The sequence below is a fragment of the Palaemon carinicauda genome, chromosome 37 (genome assembly GCF_036898095.1).
Source record: "Palaemon carinicauda isolate YSFRI2023 chromosome 37, ASM3689809v2, whole genome shotgun sequence".
Taxonomy (NCBI): Eukaryota; Metazoa; Arthropoda; class Malacostraca; order Decapoda; family Palaemonidae; genus Palaemon; species Palaemon carinicauda.
The window spans coordinates 30795152-30817277 of record NC_090761.1 but is presented as its reverse complement, the minus strand read 5'-3'; the positions used below and the strand labels follow the sequence as shown (position 1 = coordinate 30817277).

Genomic DNA, 22126 nt, shown 5'->3' with positions numbered 1-22126 from the left:
GTAGCGAAGCGATAGGACCAGAATGCTGAACCGCAGAGTCAGAACGGGTAGGAACAATAACAGAGGTTTCCTCATCTTGAGGGAAAACCTGAGGCTCAGACTGCATAGGCTGAACAACAGACGAAGCAGAAGGCAGGCGCATGGGTGAAGGAGGTTGACTCCTAGCAAGAGTTGAACCCAAGGATTGCACAAGCTGAGCGGAGGACGGAGGCGGAGTAGTCCGTTCCTGTTCCTGTGAGATGAGTGGAGCATGAAGAGGTTGAGGCTGCGCAGAACAAGGTAAAGTTCTCGCAAGCTGAGGCTCCTGAGGCGCAAGTCCATGGTGTAGAGGAGCTTGCCTAGATGAGGGTTGAGCTCGCTGCAGCGATGGTTGAGCAGACAGACTCACGGAGGGGAGAGGTTGTTGTACCCCAACCGAGAGTTGCACCACTGGTGGAGCAGCAAGGGGAGGAGGAGGAAGAGTGGAATAACTCTCCTGATCCCAAAGCAAGGGTTGCCTTAAAGAAGGCTGAGGCTGAACAACACTGGGAACAGCAAACTCCGAAAGTGGCTCAACATCGTACGCCTGGCAGATGGTGCTGCGACCAGGCGGAGCAGGTGCAGGCTGGGCGAGCACAGGCGGAGCGAGAACAGGTGGAGGGAGTGTAGGCGGAGGAGGAGGTGCAACACTCTCAGCCCGACACTCACGCATCAAGTCCGAAAGCTGAGCTTGCATGGACTGAAGCAGGGTCCACTTGGGGTCGGCAGAAACGATAACAGACTGAGGTAAAGTCACAGTCGGGGTCTGTAAAGGCAGAACCTTACTCCTCTTGGGCGGAGTACAGTCGACCGATGACTGAGGCGAGTCGGAGCTGAGCCAATGACTACAACCTGGCTGAGCACTCGCTGACTGAACTCTACGTTTAAGCGGTCTCGAGACCTGAGACCAACGTTTCTTCCCTGCATGAAGATCAGCGGACGAGAAGACGGGCTCAATCGTCTGCAGGTGGGAGTGACGGTCTAAGGAAGACACGCCCGCAACCACCGAGGATAATTCTGTGCGCCTAACAAGGCCTGTCGAACCCTTAAGCCCTTCGACATTGCTTCTCCCCTGGGCATGGGAGCTTGCAAGAGGTCCCGGACTGGGAGAACGACTGGCTCGCACAGAAAAATCCTCACGCACCACACTGGCACCACTAGCACTTGGCACTGCACAGACACTAGCACTCGTCACAGCACTGGCACTATTTCCACCCACTGCACTCTTGACCTTCAGTTCTTTAACCTCGGCCATCAGAGACTTATGGTCACTTACCACTGATTCTACTTTATCTCCTAAAGCCTGAATAGCACGCAAAACAGTTGACATATCAGGCGGAGGGCACACAGTAGGTTCGGGGGTAGCCACTACAGGGGTAGGAAAAGGTAGGGGATCATGAGGTGAGGAAAACATAGAAGAGTGAGAAGAACTTCTCCTAACTCTACCTCTCTCTAACTTAGATGAATATTTTAAAAGACGGACAAAATCCAATTCCGAAAGTCCGGCGCACTCCTCACATCGATTTTCTAATAGACAGGGCCTGTCCCTACAGTCAGAACAAGCGGTGTGAGGATCTACCGAGGCCTTCGGAATACGCCTATTGCAAGACCTACATCGTCTATGGGAGGGAGCTTGCGAAACGTCAGACATCTTGTTTCAAAGAGTTAGTCAAAGGGTGATCCAAAAACAAGCAAAAATTCATTAACCGTTAATCAGTATTTATATAAAAGCTATCTAGCTAATATAAAAAGGATTCCAGTATGCGACAGCCGTTAATCTAAGAGAATACTTCACCAAATATCCATGAATAAACTCGAAGACCATAAGCGTATCCCAGAACGTCTAGCCGGAAGCACGACAGAGGAATAATTGAGGAGGTGTCAACAACAAATGATTGAGTACCTGGCCACAGGTGGCGCTGGTAAGTACACCCCCTTCTAGTATTGTGATAGCTGGCGTATCCCTCCATAGAATTCTGTCGGGCAACGGAGTTGACAGCTACATGATTATCGGGTAAGTTTAATATTGAAAAATAATTGTTAATACTCTAAAGCACTTACATAAAAACTCTGGAAATGTGATATATCACTGCAAAGTAAGTGACACTCACGTTCCCCTCTATATCAAATTAGAATTACAAAACTAAATCATTCAAAAAAGCTCATTAAGTGATATCTTTTCTCTTGGATTGTGTGTATCTTATGACATATCTTTTCTCTTGGATTGTGAGTATCTTATGACAGAGTTTGTTAATTTTCTTTAAAACTGGTGGTTAATGCATCAAAAAAATTCCAACAAACATACATAGGGATGTCGTTACAACAGGGGATATTGATAACATAGATAAAAAGAAACGGTCAAATTTATCCTGCACTGAGTTTCATTGTACAGGATTATCTCTCGCAAATCAAATACGTATACCAAATAATATAATTAAATGCAGCCTTTGTCCACTTTAGCCTCAGAGTTGACAGGAACAAATTAACATTACCAGCTTCTTATGCTGTAGTGCCTACAGCTTAAATATCAAACACAGATTTATACATGATTCGATGCTGTGAAATAAATGAGCTCTCTTCTGGTCATACCCAATCATTCTTGAGTGTTTCTAATATAATCATGACAAGTTATGCTCACCAGGCTACTCTCATTACACTGCATATATTGTGAGAAGAAGCATACTTGATATTAACCAACAATGATAAAACATACGCCTCTTAGTATGAATCCCTGGTAGAGACATATCCTCAATTTGACTACTGAAGACAAACCATGAATCTCCAGCTGATGTACTGCCAGTTCATCAGGTCTTAGAGGAGAGATTGAATGCTACATCAATGTAAATGAAATTATTCCTTGGCATTTTGTGTTTGACTATTCAAATTATGCAAGGTAGTTGTCAGCACACGCGAAAACATGAAATACCTGAGAACACCAAAAGACAGGCATCCGGAAGGATATCATGAGTGTATGAGGGGTAATTTTGTTGTACAAAGGTCAGAAGACCAATTCTCTATGATGGCAAAGACTAGTCTCATGAAAACTCAAATGATTTCGTCAATGGGGATGAAGGTGCCTATGGCCTGGATTTTGAACCAATGTCTTTGAAAAAAAATGGATTCTAGCATCTCCACAGCATACAAAGAATGTCACTAATTATGATGAACTCATATCACAGAATCTCTTACCATATTTACCTAATCACCATGAAGAGTCGAAGTGTCTTCAAATTAGGGATCTAATGTCTGTACAAAGAGAATACAGCCATAATTTATCACTAACTACTTTGAACCTCGATGAGAGAGAGGCCGTCACTGGATTGCTGCATCGATACACAAGTCATTAAGTAATTGAAGATCATAAGACGATCTGCATGGCAATGAGCCACCAACCAACTTTATCCATGTTAGGATATTGATATATACTAAAAGTTTATAAAGGTACCAGCAATGCCCGGACAAAGCAACGAGGAATTATTTGCATTAAAATTTCAGCAACCAAAGAAAAAATCTCTTTTTTTTTCAACCAATAGAGAATAAGAATCAGATGGCCTGCATATATCAAAAAGAATTCATGGAAAGAAACATTCTTTGAAGACTCAACTAATGGTGTAAGAATTGTAATACTTTCCAGCTACAGCATTCTATACCAAGTGATATTCTATAAATTTTCATGAATGACAAAACACACTCCAAGGGCTACATCAGATTAGAACCCTTTTGGAGTAGCCAGACTATGTTAGCATATGGAAGCATTTCCTTTTTCTAATGAATCTTTAACCAATATTGTTCTTTAACCCTTCTTGTAGTACTTCCCTAACATGTGAAAGTAAACATTGACATTGAAATAACATCAGTTCTTAATCGAGAGAGCATTGCCAGTCACTCATCAAATGGCATCATATGACAATAATTTGTCAAACAGTACCGTTGCATGCACTTATACAAATTATTTAAGTCCTACAACTGGATGTTTCTCCCTTGCTAGATGCCAAAAATGAAAGTAACAAATTGAGTAAGATACATCACTAACAATTCCTATCATAAAGGATGGTACCTGGCAATGTACTATAAGATACTATTTTCTTACAAGATAGCATGCACAGATGCAACTACAGTTACTGATAAGATAAAACCGAAAAAAAACTCAGAAGATGCTAGATTTATTTCATATTCATAGAGTGCAATTTATGAAATCTAACACAATCTACAACAGATCATGCAATTTTGCTTAATCTGTGAGATTAGCAATGGCAAGTCCCTAGACAATCATTAAAAGCAGACCACATATCCATGCTAAGTAACGCTCTGTTGAATATGTCATCCATGCTAAATTAAATACTACTGATGCAAATCAATCAACTGTAGATAAAACTTAAATACCTTCTTTAGGAGCCAATGCTGTCAGCCACAAATAGAAGGAAAATCACATAAGAATGGGCAATTAAAATATACTTAGTCGTATTCTTTATAGATACAAGCCACTGCTTTAAAGAAATAAAATCGAATTTCACACCTCAAACTGCCTTATTAGAAATGATAACTACCAAGTGAAAAAGCTTTTATACGGTGCCCCTCCTTGCTTGTGCCTTATATACTAATATTCCAGGACATAAATCTAGAAAATAATATGGTCAACATACAGAGTGAAATAGTACTAGCTGGTGAAAAAGTCTAAGTTACATGAGATGGAACACCCCTCAACATCTTGATCTGGTAATCATAGGGAATGCATGCCAAAAAAGTTATTGAATACATTGAGAGACTGATTGAACTGTTTCATTAATAGGATATGATTGAGGAGGATTTGAAGAATCTGTGGTCAACCACATGATGAAAACTATTCATAGTAATATCACTACCAGCTTATAAAATTACCATCAATCGCTTTTTGTCTAACTAAGGGTTCAAACTGTTTGGTAAAGAAAAAGAAAAACCTTAATTACATCTTGTTAATGATGTTTTCACTGCAAGAAATTAAAGAATGGGAAAGCTATACTAGGCAACTAAGAGAATGCCAAAATCCATTCTACTAGATAATTTCTAGTGTAAAGCAAGGAACATGTAGTAAAAATTTTGCTATGCTAATTTTGGCAGAGCATGTAAAGCACTAAGAGCAAGTGAAAATGTCAGTATTAAGGAAGGGAATGAAAGAGTAAGATATCTGTATATTCACCTGGGTCTTAAGTTTCCTTCTCTTTTTAGCAAGAATGTTACTACCAAAAGAATGTAACTGATGATTTTCAGCCCAGAAGAAAAGTTTTGCATGAGGCTAACAATAAGTTGCATTAGGAAAATAATGAGAATCCTTCACTGAAAGTCTCATTCCCAAATAAGTTGCCTTCATTAGACTGACCTGAATACTTATGATTGTGAATCAAACTTACACCAAGTTTTATTCTCAATTTCTACCATGAATTAGCTTGGAATATGTAACACAGAAAACTGTTTAATGCAGCATTGAATCTATATTGATTTCAATGAATTGAGATAAACCTGCAGTTTTGATCTGGTCTTTGGAACAGACCAACGACTCTAACTTACATTATAGTATGAAAAGTTGATTGTGCCATGCTAGATGTTCAGAGCAATATAATAGTTTACAGCCTTTTCTTCTGAGAACTTTGAAGTTGAACACCTATAACCTAAGCAAAAAAAATACAAGTTCAGATCTTTAAGCTGAATGTCTACTATAAAACAAAAAAACTTGGATGGATGAATTTGAAAAATCTTAGTCCAAATCTGATAGATACCTGAGAGTCTATTCAAATAAAGTAAAATAATTTGCAAAGGAAATGCCTAGTATTTCAGGATAAATATCAGCCTTTGTGTTTATTTCATTACTGAAATTCTGTGATTAATTCTGTCGCGTGCTATGCTACGAAATCCCAGATAGACTTTCAATCGCAAATTATGTAGGGAGAGTCCCAGTAGAAGTGCTCTATTTGTATGGAATGAAAGAACTCATTATTAGCATCACCTACAAGCGTGAATTGTAGATAGATCTATAATAACAATTATCTTATACACGTGATGTTAGACATTATAAAATAGAGTTCTACTTCATATCTTTTATTTGTTGTTTTGAACTGTAATAATATTGTACTGTTCCTGAGAAAAGTCAGTCATGATATTTATGAAACCTGGAAAGTTTTTCTTTTTTACTTCGAACTCATTTAAACTAATAGAAACAAAATTTATCAATGGTGTAATACTTGAAACATACTTTTGTCATAATGATGCACCAGTACGCTGATGTATTAGTGCATTTGGAGGATTAAAATTGTCATGCCTATGATTCAAGCATTGTCATATCAGTTTCTTTTGATTTTGAAAAACCTTATAGCATTGCTTATTGGCATTGGATTGTGAAGGTACACATGTCTGTTTGGTGAAATCAATGATCGTTCTTTATTAATACATCTTTTTTAAAATTGATTAATTATGAGGTAAGGTTGGCAGTACTTTATTCAAACTGAGATGGTAATAGAAAAGAGTGCCATATGGTAACGATATTAATTTACTAATTGTTGCATTATTTGTCTACTCTATAAAGAGTATAGCTTTTGTAATACTAAATAATATCTCGTAAACATATCCTCTTTATACTGTACTTACTTTAGCATAATAAGAAAGTCTGTAGCAAGGCTGCAGAAAATTGCTTTATATTTTCAATAGTCATAATATGATGAGACGTGTCTTTTATATATGTAAGATCCTTCCAGACCTATATTTTACTAGAAGAGACAAAATAAAAATATTATTGAATGAACAAAGACAACCTCTTAGACCTCATGTTTTGCTCAAAACTAACATGGGAAGTTCATTCAATCATCTGGATTGCCACGGGTCTCTCTTCTTAACAACATTCTACTGAAGATCTTCAAATTGTTGTTATCAGTTATAATGGATTTCTACATGATAAAATAGATGAAAATGTACCGTGTCTATAGAGGTAGAGGCATCTCGAAATACCTAAGTGATGATATAAAAATTGTTATTTCAACGTTGAGTGTTGTCTAAGTTATGGATTTCTTTCAAATTTAAACTTCTATATAGATGATCAAGTAGGAGTAAATTAGTTTTACTGCCATTAAGATATCTCCTCACATTTCTTCACACTTCAAAAATATATCTGGTTTGTATGAAAGGCAACTTTTACATTCTAAACAAGTTGGCTATAAAATGAATAATATTGTAGAAATCTTCATTCCTAAAGCAAAGTTGACTCCTATCAAGTATTATACTTTCCACCTTCAATGGACTTTGCCTTCTGTGACACACTATAACTGCTAAGTTTTGCCAGATACAAAATTAATTGATACAACAAACTTAAGACTTTGCCTTCTGTGACACACTATAACTGCTAAATTTTGCCAGATACAAAATTAATAGTCTCTTTAACTATATACAACTAACTTAAAATTCTAGGCGGGATTCTTCATTGGAAATTTGCTTTTGAGAAACCTATCTGTTCTGTTTTGTCTTAAATTGCACAAAATTGTTGGCATATTGAGAAAGTCTTTTAAGATTTTTTAGGATCACTCCATCCTGAAGTAATGTTTCAATTTTTCATTTCGACAAAAGCTTAAACTATTAATCTTTTATTCTTGATTTGGATATCATTCTCTGGCACAGTCACTCAGTTAGTTCTGTGTGCATGTTGCATAATATGTTTCATAATTTTGACCATCCTTTGCATTCAGATCTTTCCAGACTGTACCCTCTTGTATGTAGTGCTAGGTATGCAGCTGATTTTAATAGTCTTGCTTCTTCATTATAAGTCAATAATAAACAGTATTCTAGAAGTCATATTCCAGCTCTGACCAGCAGCTCATTGTTGTTAAAAATGCTTTTTTGTTGAACAGGTTGTCATAAGCATCATTTCATATTTTATACAAGCCTGGTCTATTCTAACATTGCTACTGATCATAATCTTATATATAGTTTATTCGTTCTTTTTCTATTCCCTTTCTGCACTGGGCTGCTTTCCCTGTTGAAGCCTTTGGGATTACAGTACTGTATATTACTTTTGCAACTAGGATGTGCTTTAGCTAGCAGCAATAATTATTATTATAATAATAATAATAATAATAATAATAATAATAAAAATAATAACTGCATTAACAAGTAGAAGATGAAATTGAAAAGGTAAACTAACTTTGTATCTCAGAGATATATATATTAACTGAGGGAGAGAGTACTTGTCAGTTAATACACATAACCGGGAGAGGGAGCAACCCTGTGTGGTTGATTCAATCAATTTCTCATACAGACATATAGGGCAGTTAATATTCTGTAGATTGATTATCTGTTACATCCAATAAATATAGGTGATTGCAATAAGTAGTAAGTTAAGTCAGTCTCACATAATTTCCTCCCCTAGTATTTTTGTCACATATTAGATTAGGTTAATTCTGGTAAGTTTAGTTCAAGCTAGGCAGGGGACATAATAAAAAAAAAAAAAAAAATGGGTCGACATGATTAGAATGCCTAGTAAAGAAAAAAATCATGCTTTCTAATGAACATCAGAATATGTCAGATACAGAAAACATTTGTAAAGTCAGTGATTTAAATAAAGGCAAACATAGGGGATCTTTTATCATATATCAAACAAGGAAAAAATGCTCACCAACAGAGCTGCTTTATTTGTTCAACATGTCTACCAATCAAATATGGAAATCTACACTAGCTGCTTTTTTGGGCTCGGCCATGTCGTCCTGATGGAAAGTTCCTTTAGGTAGCTTTCTAAGAGATATTTGCGACAGTGATACTCCCAGAGAGTTAACCGAAGGCCTCCAGAATTCTAACTCCAGGCACGATTTATCCATAATAAAAAATCTAAGGATATCGCATAATATCAGGGGACATATTTTTTTTTAGATACGACACATAGCAATCTTCAGCCCAAATAGATTTAACTCTTTGAGGGGGGAAGAGTGGCGAAAGAAGAGGGGGCCGATCTAGGTACACGGTGGACCTCCTATCCGCACTACTACCGGCCGCCATTCCTTTACTTGTAGCCGATATGACTAAGTGTTCTCCCAATGTTATCGCGGTGTTATTGCAAGTTATCGGAATATTAATCTTGCAATCTCCAGCATCTTCAGTCTTTGGAAAGTTGAGTATTAATTCTTTCCTATGTATAAATTTTGGCTCCCATCTCACAGTTAAATTCTAATGATTTAAGTGTGTTAGGTTGAGCATTGCCCCGACCGGAGGCGGCCATTTTTACGACCGCTGTCGCCATTATTATTGCATTTTATTTAGCTAGTAGGGCGACTTTCCCGGTATTTAGCTATAATATTAGTTAGTTAGGTAAATTATACAAGTGAACATTGTGCATACTAATAGATTATTATTCCTCTTCCTAATATGTAACTTTACTTTTCGTATACGGTGGGGGCCCTGCCGGTAACAACCATAGCCGTAGTTCCTACCGAAGTTAGGCTAGCCAACTCGTATATGTATACGTTAGTAAAGTAATTCCCCATATTTAACCTCGCCCTATCATTCCTTACTAATTCAGATGGGGACATACATCCCCTAGAATTTATGGATAAGGTTTGATTTATATTCTCTTTTAGAGAAAAGAGGCTAAACTCTTCCTTCCTCCCTGAGCCGCCGCCATTACAGGCGGCAACCACTGGCTCTCCCCATCGCCGCCGAGTACTCCGGCTTTGGGGCTAGATGGTAATTCAGGGTGGCCTGTCTTGCAGCCGACGATGTCGCTGGCGGGGGAATCTTTGTTCTTCTGCCGTCCATGACGTCATCGGCAAAGGAAGCCATGCTTCCTCAGTCCACTGACGAAGGTAGGCGGCACACCTGCTGCCACCTTTCTCCCCAGTGAACTATAAGACCGTTCCCCCCTCCCCTTTCTGTCCTTGAGTGTCGGCATAGCCGTCACAACATTCTTTCTCCGGTATTCGGTCAGTCATTCCGACATACCGGGTTGTCTGTGTTGCCGGCCGGGACCCTACCGGCGGCGGTTAAGCAGCCGCCTCAGTCACCTTCCCCCTTATGTCCTTCCTTCACTGGAAGTGAATGTCCCGGGGGGTAAAGATTGAGCCTGCCCTGACGGCTGCTGGTGGAAAACCCAACATACTTTTGAGAAGTCTTCAGGCCTCCCTTGGTCTGCCATCCACAATTATTGCCGCCGGCTGTACAGCTGGCGGCAGGCCATTTGTGGATGAATGGAAGCTAGAATCAGATGGATTCTTATCCCTTCCATTAGAATTCTCATTCTGGCAAGAAGACAGTAGGTGGCCTGACAGTCCTCCTACATTTCAAATTGTTGTGCTAAACATTAACAATAGGAAACTCTCCTGCCTTAATACTTTCTCTCTCTCTATCAGTTAGTGACGCCAGGTACTAACCTAACCCCAGTAGTGTGCCGGCTGGACTACAGTATATAGAATATACAGTAGTTCATTTAATTTCTAACATATTCTACATTTCCTATCACAGTCTATTGTTGGGACCACGATATCATGTTGAGGTTGAGTAATCCCTCAACACCCACATGAATCCTTTGATCAACGGGACCCTAATAAATCACCGCTCAATATTAATATATTACAGGTGGATATAGTTAGTATAAACACTTACTAACCCTAACTCTAAAGTACTAGAGTTTCCTCCACCCTGTATTCTTCCTAACAAGGAACCTAAAATATTATTATTGACGGATGTCTCAGTAATTGATTGGGGTTGGAAGCATAGATATGTGTCTTTCCTATTTCCTTCCCAGCTTACTATCCTAAGCTACCATAAACAATAGTAATTGCTATAATTGATAAAAATTGATGCTTTTATATCACTGATATAAAAAACTATATACTCATTGAGCCCCTTTTCCTTTACAGGAGGAGCCAATGTAGAAGTGCACAGCCTTAGCCTGCAACCACAAAGACAAAGACTCTTGTGGCTACACGAAGTGCAGGACTCATTCCCCCTGCAGCATCGTGTCGGGAGTCCTCAAGTATTGGGACCCTAAGGGTTGCCCCACCTATTCGACCCTGCTGGCCAACGGCTTCGGAGAAGCTCCCTCAGTCAACATGGAGACTAGAGATACAGCGAGGGAGACTTTTCACTAATGGGTAAGTAGATTTCAAAAGAATTTTCAAGGGACCGTACTTACCCGACGACTCCCTAAGGTACCTACTGTTCACCAAGGCTCTACCTATCGCAGTGGTGCCCCAGGAACAGGTCCAGTCTCCCCTCATACAAATGAAGATCGACGTGGACATAGACAAGGCACTAGAATGCATGGACATCCTTCAAGAAAGGACGTCAGAAGTGTTCATTGACACTGAGAAGGCCCTACTACAAGTAGGCCCTGTAGAAGACGTGGAACATCCACAAGCGGAGGAAGTAGGATCCGTTTCAACGGCAACTGAAGACCCTCAGTTTGCCGGGACGGCATACCAACCTATGCCGTCAATCTCTTCAATCCCAACTCCATAACCACCGGCATAGGCTATCATGAACGAAGAGATCCCCACTTCGATTCAATGGATAGTGGATTTGTTCCAAAAGGTACAAGAGACGATGAGAGAATCACTCAGACTGCAACAGATACTATTGCAAGAGAGGATGGACCGCCCAGGACCTACCAAGAGCTCTACTAAGAAGCTCCTTAAGGTTCTGCATTTCTCTCACCGCTATGAAACCAACCCCTGGAGGTATATGGAGCATATGCCCATGATGAATGGGAAACTATTCGTCTCAGAGAAGTTGGGGACCAAACTGATTGAAGATCTTGAGTTCTGGCCTAACTTTTCAGTTTACCCAGAATGCTACATGAGACTGCGGGGTGAACATGCAACCCGTGAGGAAACGGTAGCCAAAGAGGTCATTGTCTTCAAACATGACAAGGCGCAAGCCATAATCTTGAAAACCTTGAAAGGAGCCGGATACACCAACACCAAAGTCTCAGCACTGAGCAAGAGATATCCCACGTTTCTTGCTCCTTCCTCCATCTCTTTCCCTTCTTCGGAGAAAGCACTAGACTTCGTCGTCAAGGCAGTCGACAAGGGCAATCCTTGCCCAATTCTAGAGAAATGCAAACCATTCTCTCTAGCACTACTTGCCTGCGAGAAGTGGAAGGATGTCCGTCTAACCTTCTCCGTCTCTAAGTTGGATCCAGAGATAGCAGGCCAGCACTTCAATGAGAACCTTCCGAAGTTGCCAGACCATCTTCTGAGGAGGGAACAGGAGACGAAAGAGAGACTAGCGGCCTCTCTTTCTCATCAGAACTGCCTGGAAATGAGTGCAGGTCTACAGAACCCCCCAGAAAGGATAATTTTCCTGGCTAAGTCCCACATGGGTACCCTTGTGAAAGACTTATATGCTTTCCTCAGAGCAAGGAGAGCCTGCAGAGAGTCCGTTTTGACCTCAGCAACCATAAGACATGAACCAAGGAAACTGATTACCTTGAACATCTGGGATAAAGAACTTTTTCCCACAGGAACTGGTCCAACAGATCATAGCCAGAGCAACCACAGAGAACTGGAACCTTCTCCAAAAGTGGGGCATGAGCTCAAAGAGGAAATCTTCCTCAGACATAGGTCCCCAGCCTAAAAATAAAAGGCAAGGAGACCATGCAGATCTGCACAACTTTCTGCCGTGATTATGACCATGAAGCCTCAGACCACTTTCCAGATGGTCCCTCAATAACTGGTGGCTCAGTCGCCAATCTTTAACCCCAACGTTGTGAGGCAATCGACTTCCTTTCTGCCGTCCATGACGTCATCGGCAAAGGAAGCCATGCTTCCTCAGTCCACTGACGAAGGTAGGCGGCACACCTGCTGCCACCTTTCTCCCCAGTGAACTATACCCCCCTCCCCTTTCTGTCCTTGAGTGTCGGCATAGCCGTCACAACATTCTTTCTCCGGTATTCGGTCAGTCATCCCGACATACCGGGTTGTCTGCGTTGCCGGCCGGGACCCTACCGGCGGCGGGTAAGCAGCCGCCTCAGTCACCTTCCCCCTTATGTCCTTCCTTCACTGGAAGTGAATGTCCCGGGGGGTAAAGATTGAGCCTGCCCTGACGGCTGCTGGTGGAAAACCCAACATACTTTTGAGAAGTCTTCAGGCCTCCCTTGGTCTGCCATCCACAATTATTGCCGCCGGCTGTACAGCTGGCGGCAGGCCATTTGTGGATGAATGGAAGCTAGAATCAGATGGATTCTTATCCCTTCCATTAGAATTCTCATTCTGGCAAGAAGACAGTAGGTGGCCTGACAGTCCTCCTACATTTCAAATTGTTGTGCTAAACATTAACAATAGGAAACTCTCCTGCCTTAATACTTTCTCTCTCTCTATCAGTTAGTGCCGCCAGGTACTAACCTAACCCCAGTAGTGTGCCGGCTGGACTACAGTATATAGAATATACAGTAGTTCATTTAATTTCTAACATATTCTACGTTTCCTATCACAGTCTATTGTTGGGACCACGATATCATGTTGAGGTTGAGTAATCCCTCAACACCCACATGAATCCTTTGATCAACGGGACCCTAATAAATCACCGCTCAATATTAATATATTACAGGTGGATATAGTTAGTATAAACACTTACTAACCCTAACTCTAAAGTACTAGAGTTTCCTCCACCCTGTATTCTTCCTAACAAGGAACCTAAAATATTATTATTGACGGATGTCTCAGTAATTGATTGGGGTTGGAAGCATAGATATGTGTCTTTCCTATTTCCTTCCCAGCTTACTATCCTAAGCTACCATAAACAATAGTAATTGCTATAATTGATAAAAATTGATGCTTTTATATCACTGATATAAAAAACTATATACTCATTGAGCCCCTTTTCCTTTACAGGAGGAGCCAATGTAGAAGTGCACAGCCTTAGCCTGCAACCACAAAGACAAAGACTCTTGTGGCTACACGAAGTGCAGGACTCATTCCCCCTGCAGCATCGTGTCGGGAGTCCTCAAGTATTGGGACCCTAAGGGTTGCCCCACCTATTCGACCCTGCTGGCCAACGGCTTCGGAGAAGCTCCCTCAGTCAACATGGAGACTAGAGATACAGCGAGGGAGACTTTTCACTAATGGGTAAGTAGATTTCAAAAGAATTTTCAAGGGACCGTACTTACCCGACGACTCCCTAAGGTACCTACTGTTCACCAAGGCTCTACCTATCGCAGTGGTGCCCCAGGAACAGGTCCAGTCTCCCCTCATACAAATGAAGATCAACGTGGACATAGACAAGGCACTAGAATGCATGGACATCCTTCAAGAAAGGACGTCAGAAGTGTTCATTGACACTGAGAAGGCCCTACTACAAGTAGGCCCTGTAGAAGACGTGGAACATCCACAAGCGGAGGAAGTAGGATCCGTTTCAACGGCAACTGAAGACCCTCAGTTTGCCGGGACGGCATACCAACCTATGCCGTCAATCTCTTCAATCCCAACTCCATAACCACCGGCATAGGCTATCATGAACGAAGAGATCCTCACTTCGATTCAATGGATAGTGGATTTGTTCCAAAAGGTACAAGAGACGATGAGAGAATCACTCAGACTGCAACAGATACTATTGCAAGAGAGGATGGACCGCCCAGGACCTACCAAGAGCTCTACTAAGAAGCTCCTTAAGGTTCTGAATTTCTCTCACCGCTGCGAAACCAACCCCTGGAGGTATATGGAGCATATGCCCATGATGAATGGGAAACTATTCGTCTCAGAGAAGTTGGGGACCAAACTGATTGAAGATCTTGAGTTCTGGCCTAACTTTTCAGTTTACCCAGAATGCTACATGAGACTGCGGGGTGAACATGCAACCCGTGAGGAAACGGTAGCCAAAGAGGTCATTGTCTTCAAACATGACAAGGCGCAAGCCATAATCTTGAAAACCTTGAAAGGAGCCGGATACACCAACACCAAAGTCTCAGCACTGAGCAAGAGATATCCCACGTTTCTTGCTCCTTCCTCCATCTCTTTCCCTTCTTCGGAGAAAGCACTAGACTTCGTCGTCAAGGCAGTCGACAAGGGCAATCCTTGCCCAATTCTAGAGAAATGCAAACCATTCTCTCTAGCACTACTTGCCTGCGAGAAGTGGAAGGATGTCCGTCTAACCTTCTCCGTCTCTAAGTTGGATCCAGAGATAGCAGGCCAGCACTTCAATGAGAACCTTCCGAAGTTGCCAGACCATCTTCTGAGGAGGGAACAGGAGACGAAAGAGAGACTAGCGGCCTCTCTTTCTCATCAGAACTGCCTGGAAATGAGTGCAGGTCTACAGAACCCCCCAGAAAGGATAATTTTCCTGGCTAAGTCCCACATGGGTACCCTTGTGAAAGACTTATATGCTTTCCTCAGAGCGAGGAGAGCCTGCAGAGAGTTCGTTTTGACCTCAGCAACCATAAGACATGAACCAAGGAAACTGATTACCTTGAACATCTGGGATAAAGAACTTTTTCCCACAGGAACTGGTCCAACAGATCATAGCCAGAGCAACCACAGAGAACTGGAACCTTCTCCAAAAGTGGGGCATGAGCTCAAAGAGGAAATCTTCCTCAGACATAGGTCCCCAGCCTAAAAATAAAAGGCAAGGAGACCATGCAGATCTGCACAACTTTCTGCCGTGATTATGACCATGAAGCCTCAGACCACTTTCCAGATGGTCCCTCAATAACTGGTGGCTCAGTCGCCAATCTTTAACCCCAACGTTGTGAGGCAATCGACTTCCTTTCACCTTAAGTCAGAGAGGAAATGGCCCTAAGAGAAGTTCACCCGGAGATAACTCCTCCCGGGGCCGAGTATGACGTGGTCACGAAAACAAATCCGTAGGACCCCACACCCAAAGAGGTGTTCCAGGTAGGAAGCAGACCGTATCACTGTTGGGATCGCGGGACCTTCGATCCCTGGGCCCACAGCCTATTAACGAATGGACTCGGGTGGAAATGGAACAGAATTCCAACCCGTTTTCCAAAATTCTTCTAACACCCCCCCCCTCATGAGAAGAATATACCTCAGAACTCTTGAACAAGAAGTTAAGAAGGAAAGCGAAGTACATCAAATTCCAGGGAAGGCTGTTCTGTGTTCCCAAGAAAGACTCAAACAAATTCAGAGTCATTTTAGACTTGTCTCCACTCAACAAGTTCATCAAGAACAACAAGTTCCGGATGCTTACTTGGCAACACATAAGGACCCTTCTACCAAAAGGAGCAAACACAGCCTCAATGGACCCAATAGATGCTCACTGGCATCTTCTATTGAGCCGCCCTTTCTCCTCCTACCTAGGATACATGCTACAGAAGAAGTGATTCTTCAGAGCAATGTCCTTCGGACTGAATACAGCCCCAAGGATGTTCACGAAGCCGGCAGACACAATCCTCTAGCAGCTAAACTCCGAAGGAGTTCAATTACTAGCCTATCTAGACGATTGACCAGTATGGGCAGCATCCAAGACTACTTGTCTGCAGGCAGCCAACAAGGTGATCCAGTATCTGGAACACCTGGGCTTCAACATCAATTGCAAGAAGTCTCGCCTTCCTCCACCTCAGAAGTTCTAATGGCTAGGAATCCAATGGGACTTAAAGTCACACCATCTCTCCATTCTATTCAAGAAGAGAAGAGAAATAAAGGGATCTGTCAAGAGACTAATCCATCACAAGAGGATTTTAGAAGGCCAACAGGAAAGAGTATCGCACTCTCTCCAGTTTGTGGCAGTGACAGAACCAGTGCTAAAGGCACATCTAAAAGATGCATCAAGAGTCTGGAGAAGATACGCGTAAAAAGCTTGAAGAGATCAACCAAGGCTGGCCCCGACCCTATTGCGCACACTGTTAAGGCCGTGGTCAACAGCCAAGAGCCTAGCACGAACAATTCCCCTGCAACCACCACAACTATCAGTGGAGGTACACTCCTCCTCGAAAGGATAAGGTGGCCATTCTCACAAGAGAAAAATGCAAAAGAATTGGTCGTACCAGTTCAAAACCTTTCATATCATCGTTTAGGAAGCTCCGACAGTTTACCTGACGTTGAAGAGACTATCCCCTCGCAAAACAATCCACATCAGATTGGCCCTAAACAACGAAGGGATAGTAAAATGTCTAAATAGACAAGCCTCGAGATCATCTCACATAGGACATGTGATATTAGCCACCTTCCACCTGACAAGGAAGAAGGGATGGCACCTATCAGCAGTTCACCTACAAAGGTTCCACAACGTGACGGCGGATGCTCTACACAGGCGAAAGCCCATAAGAGACAGAATGGTCCCTAGACGCAGACCCATTCTTCCTCACCTCGAAAAAAGTCCCGGAACTGCAGACCGACCTCTTCACAATGAGCGACAACAAGAAACTACCTCGTTATGTAGCCCCTTAGATGGACCCTCAAGCAGAGGCGATGGACATCACGTCCCTTGAACAAAACAAGTGGAACCACATTTACCTGTTTCCACCAACCATCCTCCTGCTAAGAGTCCTTGACAAGCTAAGATCCTTCAGAAGGACATCAGCAGTAGCGGCCCCCAAGTGGCCCAAAAGCAACTGGTTCCCTCTAGTTCTAGAACTGAAACTGAAGCTGTTCCCTCCGTCGGACCCAGCATTATCCCATCTGGTCCAGAAGTCGGCTGCTTGCGTTTCATCCTTGAGAACCAACAATCTACATCTCATGATTTTCTCGCCCTAACGGCGAACAAAAGGTTTAGAATCTCTAAGGATAAAGTTGACTTCAACGAAGAGTATAAGTCAAGTTCCACTAGGAGACAATAGGAATCATCATGGAAGAAATGGGTGTCCTTTGTGAAATCAAAGGAACCGACATAAATATCGATAGATTTCTGTCTAGCTTTCTTCATATTCCTACACGAACAAGGCCTGGCTTCCACTACAATTACCTCGTGTAAGTCAGCCCAGGCTAAACCACTTCTGTACACCTTTGGAGTGGACCTCTCTAGTGAAATCCTTAATAAGATCCCAAAAGCATGTGCTACACTCAAGCCAGCAACCCCTTCCAAAGCCCATCATGTGGTCTTTGGACAAAGTCTTGCACCATGCTTCGAATCTAAACAATGAGAATTGTGCTCTAGAGGATCTAACAGACTCAAGCCAGCATCCCCTCCAAAGTCCATCACGTGGTCTTTGGACAAGTCTTGCACCATGCTGCAAATCTAAACATATTCAGTTCCTAGACAGGAGAACTGAACCTCTTTCCTGATCCTGCTTTTCTTGCCAAGAATGAGCTACCCACCAAGAGGTGGGGTCCTTGGAGAATCTGCCCACTGAAGGAAGATACCTCTCTGTGCCCAGTATAGTGTCTTAAGGTCTATCTTCGAAGAACCTCAGACTTCAAGGGAGGACAGCTCTTCAGAGGCGAAAACCTCAGGATCAAACCTACCCCTAAGACAACTGAGAGCAAAGCTCACCTACCTTATTCGCAGAGCGGATCATAACATTACACCCACAGGTCATGGTCCAAGGAAAGTTGCTTCTTCGTTGAACTTCCTCCAACACAGGGGCTTTGGAAGACTCCGCTCATACACTGGGTGGAGATCATCCAGAGTCTTTTCCAAACATTATACGAAGCAAGTACATGAAATAAAACACGTTGTCGTGGCGGTGGGTAGTGTTATAAAACCTGTTGTCTAGCGCTGCGATGAACAGTGAACTGCTTTGGGACTTTCCACTGCATCGGGTGCAGGGGTACATTTACCCTCAAGTGCAAATCACAACGATGATTAACACACTGTTCCATATAGGTGCATATCTGACCAATAACACCAGTATCGGGTGAACGTTGCGTCACTGTGTTCATGCATTCCCAAAATCTGTACAAGTCAGTCAGATTTGGTTTCACATTTCCATTGAGTGGCATCATTTCGATGAAATTACATATTTTTTCGCCAAGAGAAAATATGGACCCTGATGTGTTTTCAATGCTGGATCAGATTCATACCCTATTGTAACTACATTTGATAATCTAGTTGCAAGGTAGAAATACTAAATGTATTTGCGTCTTATTGCTGCTATCTCAGTTACAGACGAATAAAGCATACTAGAGTTTTCATTAAACCCTAGAAGGGCCCATCTTGAAATCAGAGAACAGATTTCCAGGGTATGTGAAAGGTAATCTCTAAGTTTTACCTTCCGTCCCTACAAAAAATCAAGCCTTGAATCCTTATTGTCGATGTCGACACTTTCCCTACAGAGGGCAGGAAGCCCTAAGCCAGTTCCAAGCTTAGTGGAAATGACAGATAACGATAATGTCATATATACAGTCAGCGCGGATCGCTGTGTCCGGGCAGCATCCGCCATGCATTCATTTTGGTCCCCCGCTACATATCAACGCTAATACAGTACACAATAAAAATCAATAAAAAACACTCACCAATATCGCTGCTACTTGTCTATAGGGTAGCCTTTCCTCTTCCTGACCTCCAAAAGTCGTCGAGGAACACTGTCGGCGAAGTTTCGAAGTATTTCGGCAGGTATTCCAGCCCAAACTTTATGGAGCGCTGCCTCGAGAAGTGTGACGTTTGTCGTAATTTCTTTACGAAGCCGAGCTTTTACAATCGCCCAAAGGTTCTCAATGGGCGAAATATCAGGACTTTGACCTGGCCAGTCAGTAATAAAGTCCACTTCACTATTGTCTAGCCACTTCTTCACTTTCTTTGCTGTGTGACAAGGGGCACCGTCCTGCTAAAAAATTTCCGCTCCAGTAGCGGCAAAACAATTGGCTAAATTATCCTTCAAAATTTTCAAATACCGGTCAGCATTAACTGTCACACCTTTAGGCAGAACAACAAGCTTTGGGGCACCACCGTAGGCAAAAGTACCCCATACCATAAGGGATGCGGGGTGCTTAACTGTCTTGGCCGTGAGATTAGGCTTAAGAGGGTCCGACCCCTTCCGCCTCCAAACTTTTTTCCCGGTCGTTTCACTCACACAAAAAGTCGCCTCATCACTCCACAAAACACTTTGCCACTGCTCCAAGGTCCAATCCTTGTATGTCTTGGCAAAAGCAACCCTCCTCTTCCTTTGTTTCTCGGTTAAAGCTGGCTTTTTTCTGGCAGTAACTTTCTCGTAGTCGAGGCGCTTCGACAGGTTTTCCTGGATCGTACGAACACTAACATCGTTCAGCAATTTAGGGTTCTGTTCCTTCAGTTGCTTCGCTGTTAAAGTTGGATTGGCATCAAGGCTTTGTTTTAAAACTAATAAAGTACGATCAGGGATCTTCCGGGGGGGGGGGGGGGGGGGGGGGGGAACCAGCATGGGAATGGGAAGGGATCTCGTCGCTACCCCCTTCCTTGAACTTGGCCACCAACCGCCGCACTGTTTTCTCTTTTATGCCAGTGTTCTTAACTATTTCCTTTGTTGGAAGACCTAACTTATGACAAGTTATCACTAACAATATCATCGTGACTTGTACGGGGTTTAGACATCACTGGGGGGGTTTTGATACACAAAAATGCCACGCGAATGCACAAAAGAATGATCGCAACTCGCCCCTCTAAACCGAACACAACCTCACTTCACGACTTCCGGAGATACACCGGCTAGTTTCCACCCACGCAGCTAAGTAGGTGATAACTTGGATAAAAAGGTGCCAATTAGTCAATAAGACTCAGTCGATTTTTTCCCCGATGCTCGTGATGACTTCGAAAGACGCGGAATGAAGTGTCCGGTCATCGGCCGGACACAGCGATCCGCGCTGACTGTAGGTCTAAGAGACCAGATGAGGACCATATTCAAGGTAGAAGGCCCTTACACAAACCCACAGATATAGTACCTTCAAGTTAAATCTCTGGTAAAGCTGCCATCAGGACGACATGGCCGAGCCCAAAAAATGGATTTCGACCCCACCCGAAAATAATCTATCTGCAGCTATTCCTGCTTAAACACGAGTAAAGTAATGGCGGCCGGTAGTAGTGCGGATAGGAGGTCCACCGGGTACCTAGATCGGCACCCCCTTCTTTCGCCACTCTTACCCCTCAAAGAGTTAAATCTATTCGGGGTGAAGATTGCTATGTGCCGTATCTAAAAAAATAAATACGTCCCCTGATATTATGCGATATCCTTAAATTTTTTATTATGGATAAATCGCGCCAGGAGTTAGAATTCTGGAGACCTTCGATTAATTCTCTGGGAGTATCACTGTAGCAAATATCCCCTAGAAAGCTACCTATAGGAACCTTCCATCAGGACGACATGGCTATCAAAAATGCACTTAATGCAAAATGTGTGTACTTCTTATAAACACCCAAAACATTCTTAAAGAATCCAGAATACTGTAAAGTCTTAACAAAACGTAATAAATACTTAAATTCCTTTTCCTCTTCTAAACTACAATAAAATATTCTACCGTTTGAATGATCTTATCCTATAAACTCGTAAGCATACCCTAACCTAGCTAAATACTTGACTTACACAGCAAAATATTTATAAATAATAAATACTGCATGAAAAATAAGTGTTAGGTTGCAGATACATTAATAAATGACAATGGTTACAGCAGACTATGAAAAAGTTTGATCGTGCTCATGTTGTATTTCACATAAAGAAATCTTACACACATAAAACTGTAAAACATTTACAATAATACTAAACATACCTCTTGTGAAATTGCCATATAAGAACGTTTTCTTCTACACCATCTTTGTGATGGGTAAACATAAAGCTGCCCCTCTGCCGTACCAGGCATGCGGTGTCGAGCACTCATGTACAGCTTACATGGGTTCTGAGCTATTCCTGTGTAAGAGAAACGGGAATCATGAAAAAGTTTTCGATTTTGAAACTTCAAAGTGCATACCAGATAAAATATATCTAGGAAAACAATCACAATTAGAGCATGGTGAGCATATTAAATTGGTAATCAATAATACAAAGCCTCTATTTTTTTCACGAGCATTTCGTTTTTGTATAAACGACTGTTTGGTATTATCATAGTAAAACACAGAAAAGGCTTTACTAATAAAGGAATGCGGTTTTATATTGAAAAACTCCTGTTTTCTTCAAAAATTTACCTTTATTTCCATGGCAAATAAGTTAATAAGATGGGGGTCACCAAGTAGGAACCCGGGGGGTTTGGGTGGGGAAAAATTTACTGGCAAATCGAAAAATAATGGTAAAACTAACCTTTTCTTC

At 42.1% G+C, this 22126-nt stretch overlaps 1 protein-coding gene across 5 annotated transcripts in view; it reads right to left on the bottom strand.

Annotated features, from left to right (window-relative positions):
• LOC137629548 (zinc finger protein ubi-d4 B-like) overlaps positions 1-21734 on the bottom strand; it is a 261108-nt gene extending 239374 nt beyond the window's left edge. For 3 of the 5 annotated variants that reach the window (XM_068360970.1, XM_068360969.1, XM_068360971.1), the window contains exons 1-2: positions 21594-21734; positions 4402-4419 (exon numbers count right to left, since the gene is read on the bottom strand). In XM_068360970.1, the coding sequence (XP_068217071.1) occupies positions 4402-4419; positions 21594-21701 (126 nt within the window). In that variant the 5' untranslated portion in view covers positions 21702-21734. The remainder of the gene's footprint in view (positions 1-4401; positions 4420-21593) is intronic. The other 2 variants (XM_068360974.1, XM_068360972.1) reach the window with 1 other exon arrangement.
• Between the last annotated feature and the right edge of the window lie 392 nt (positions 21735-22126).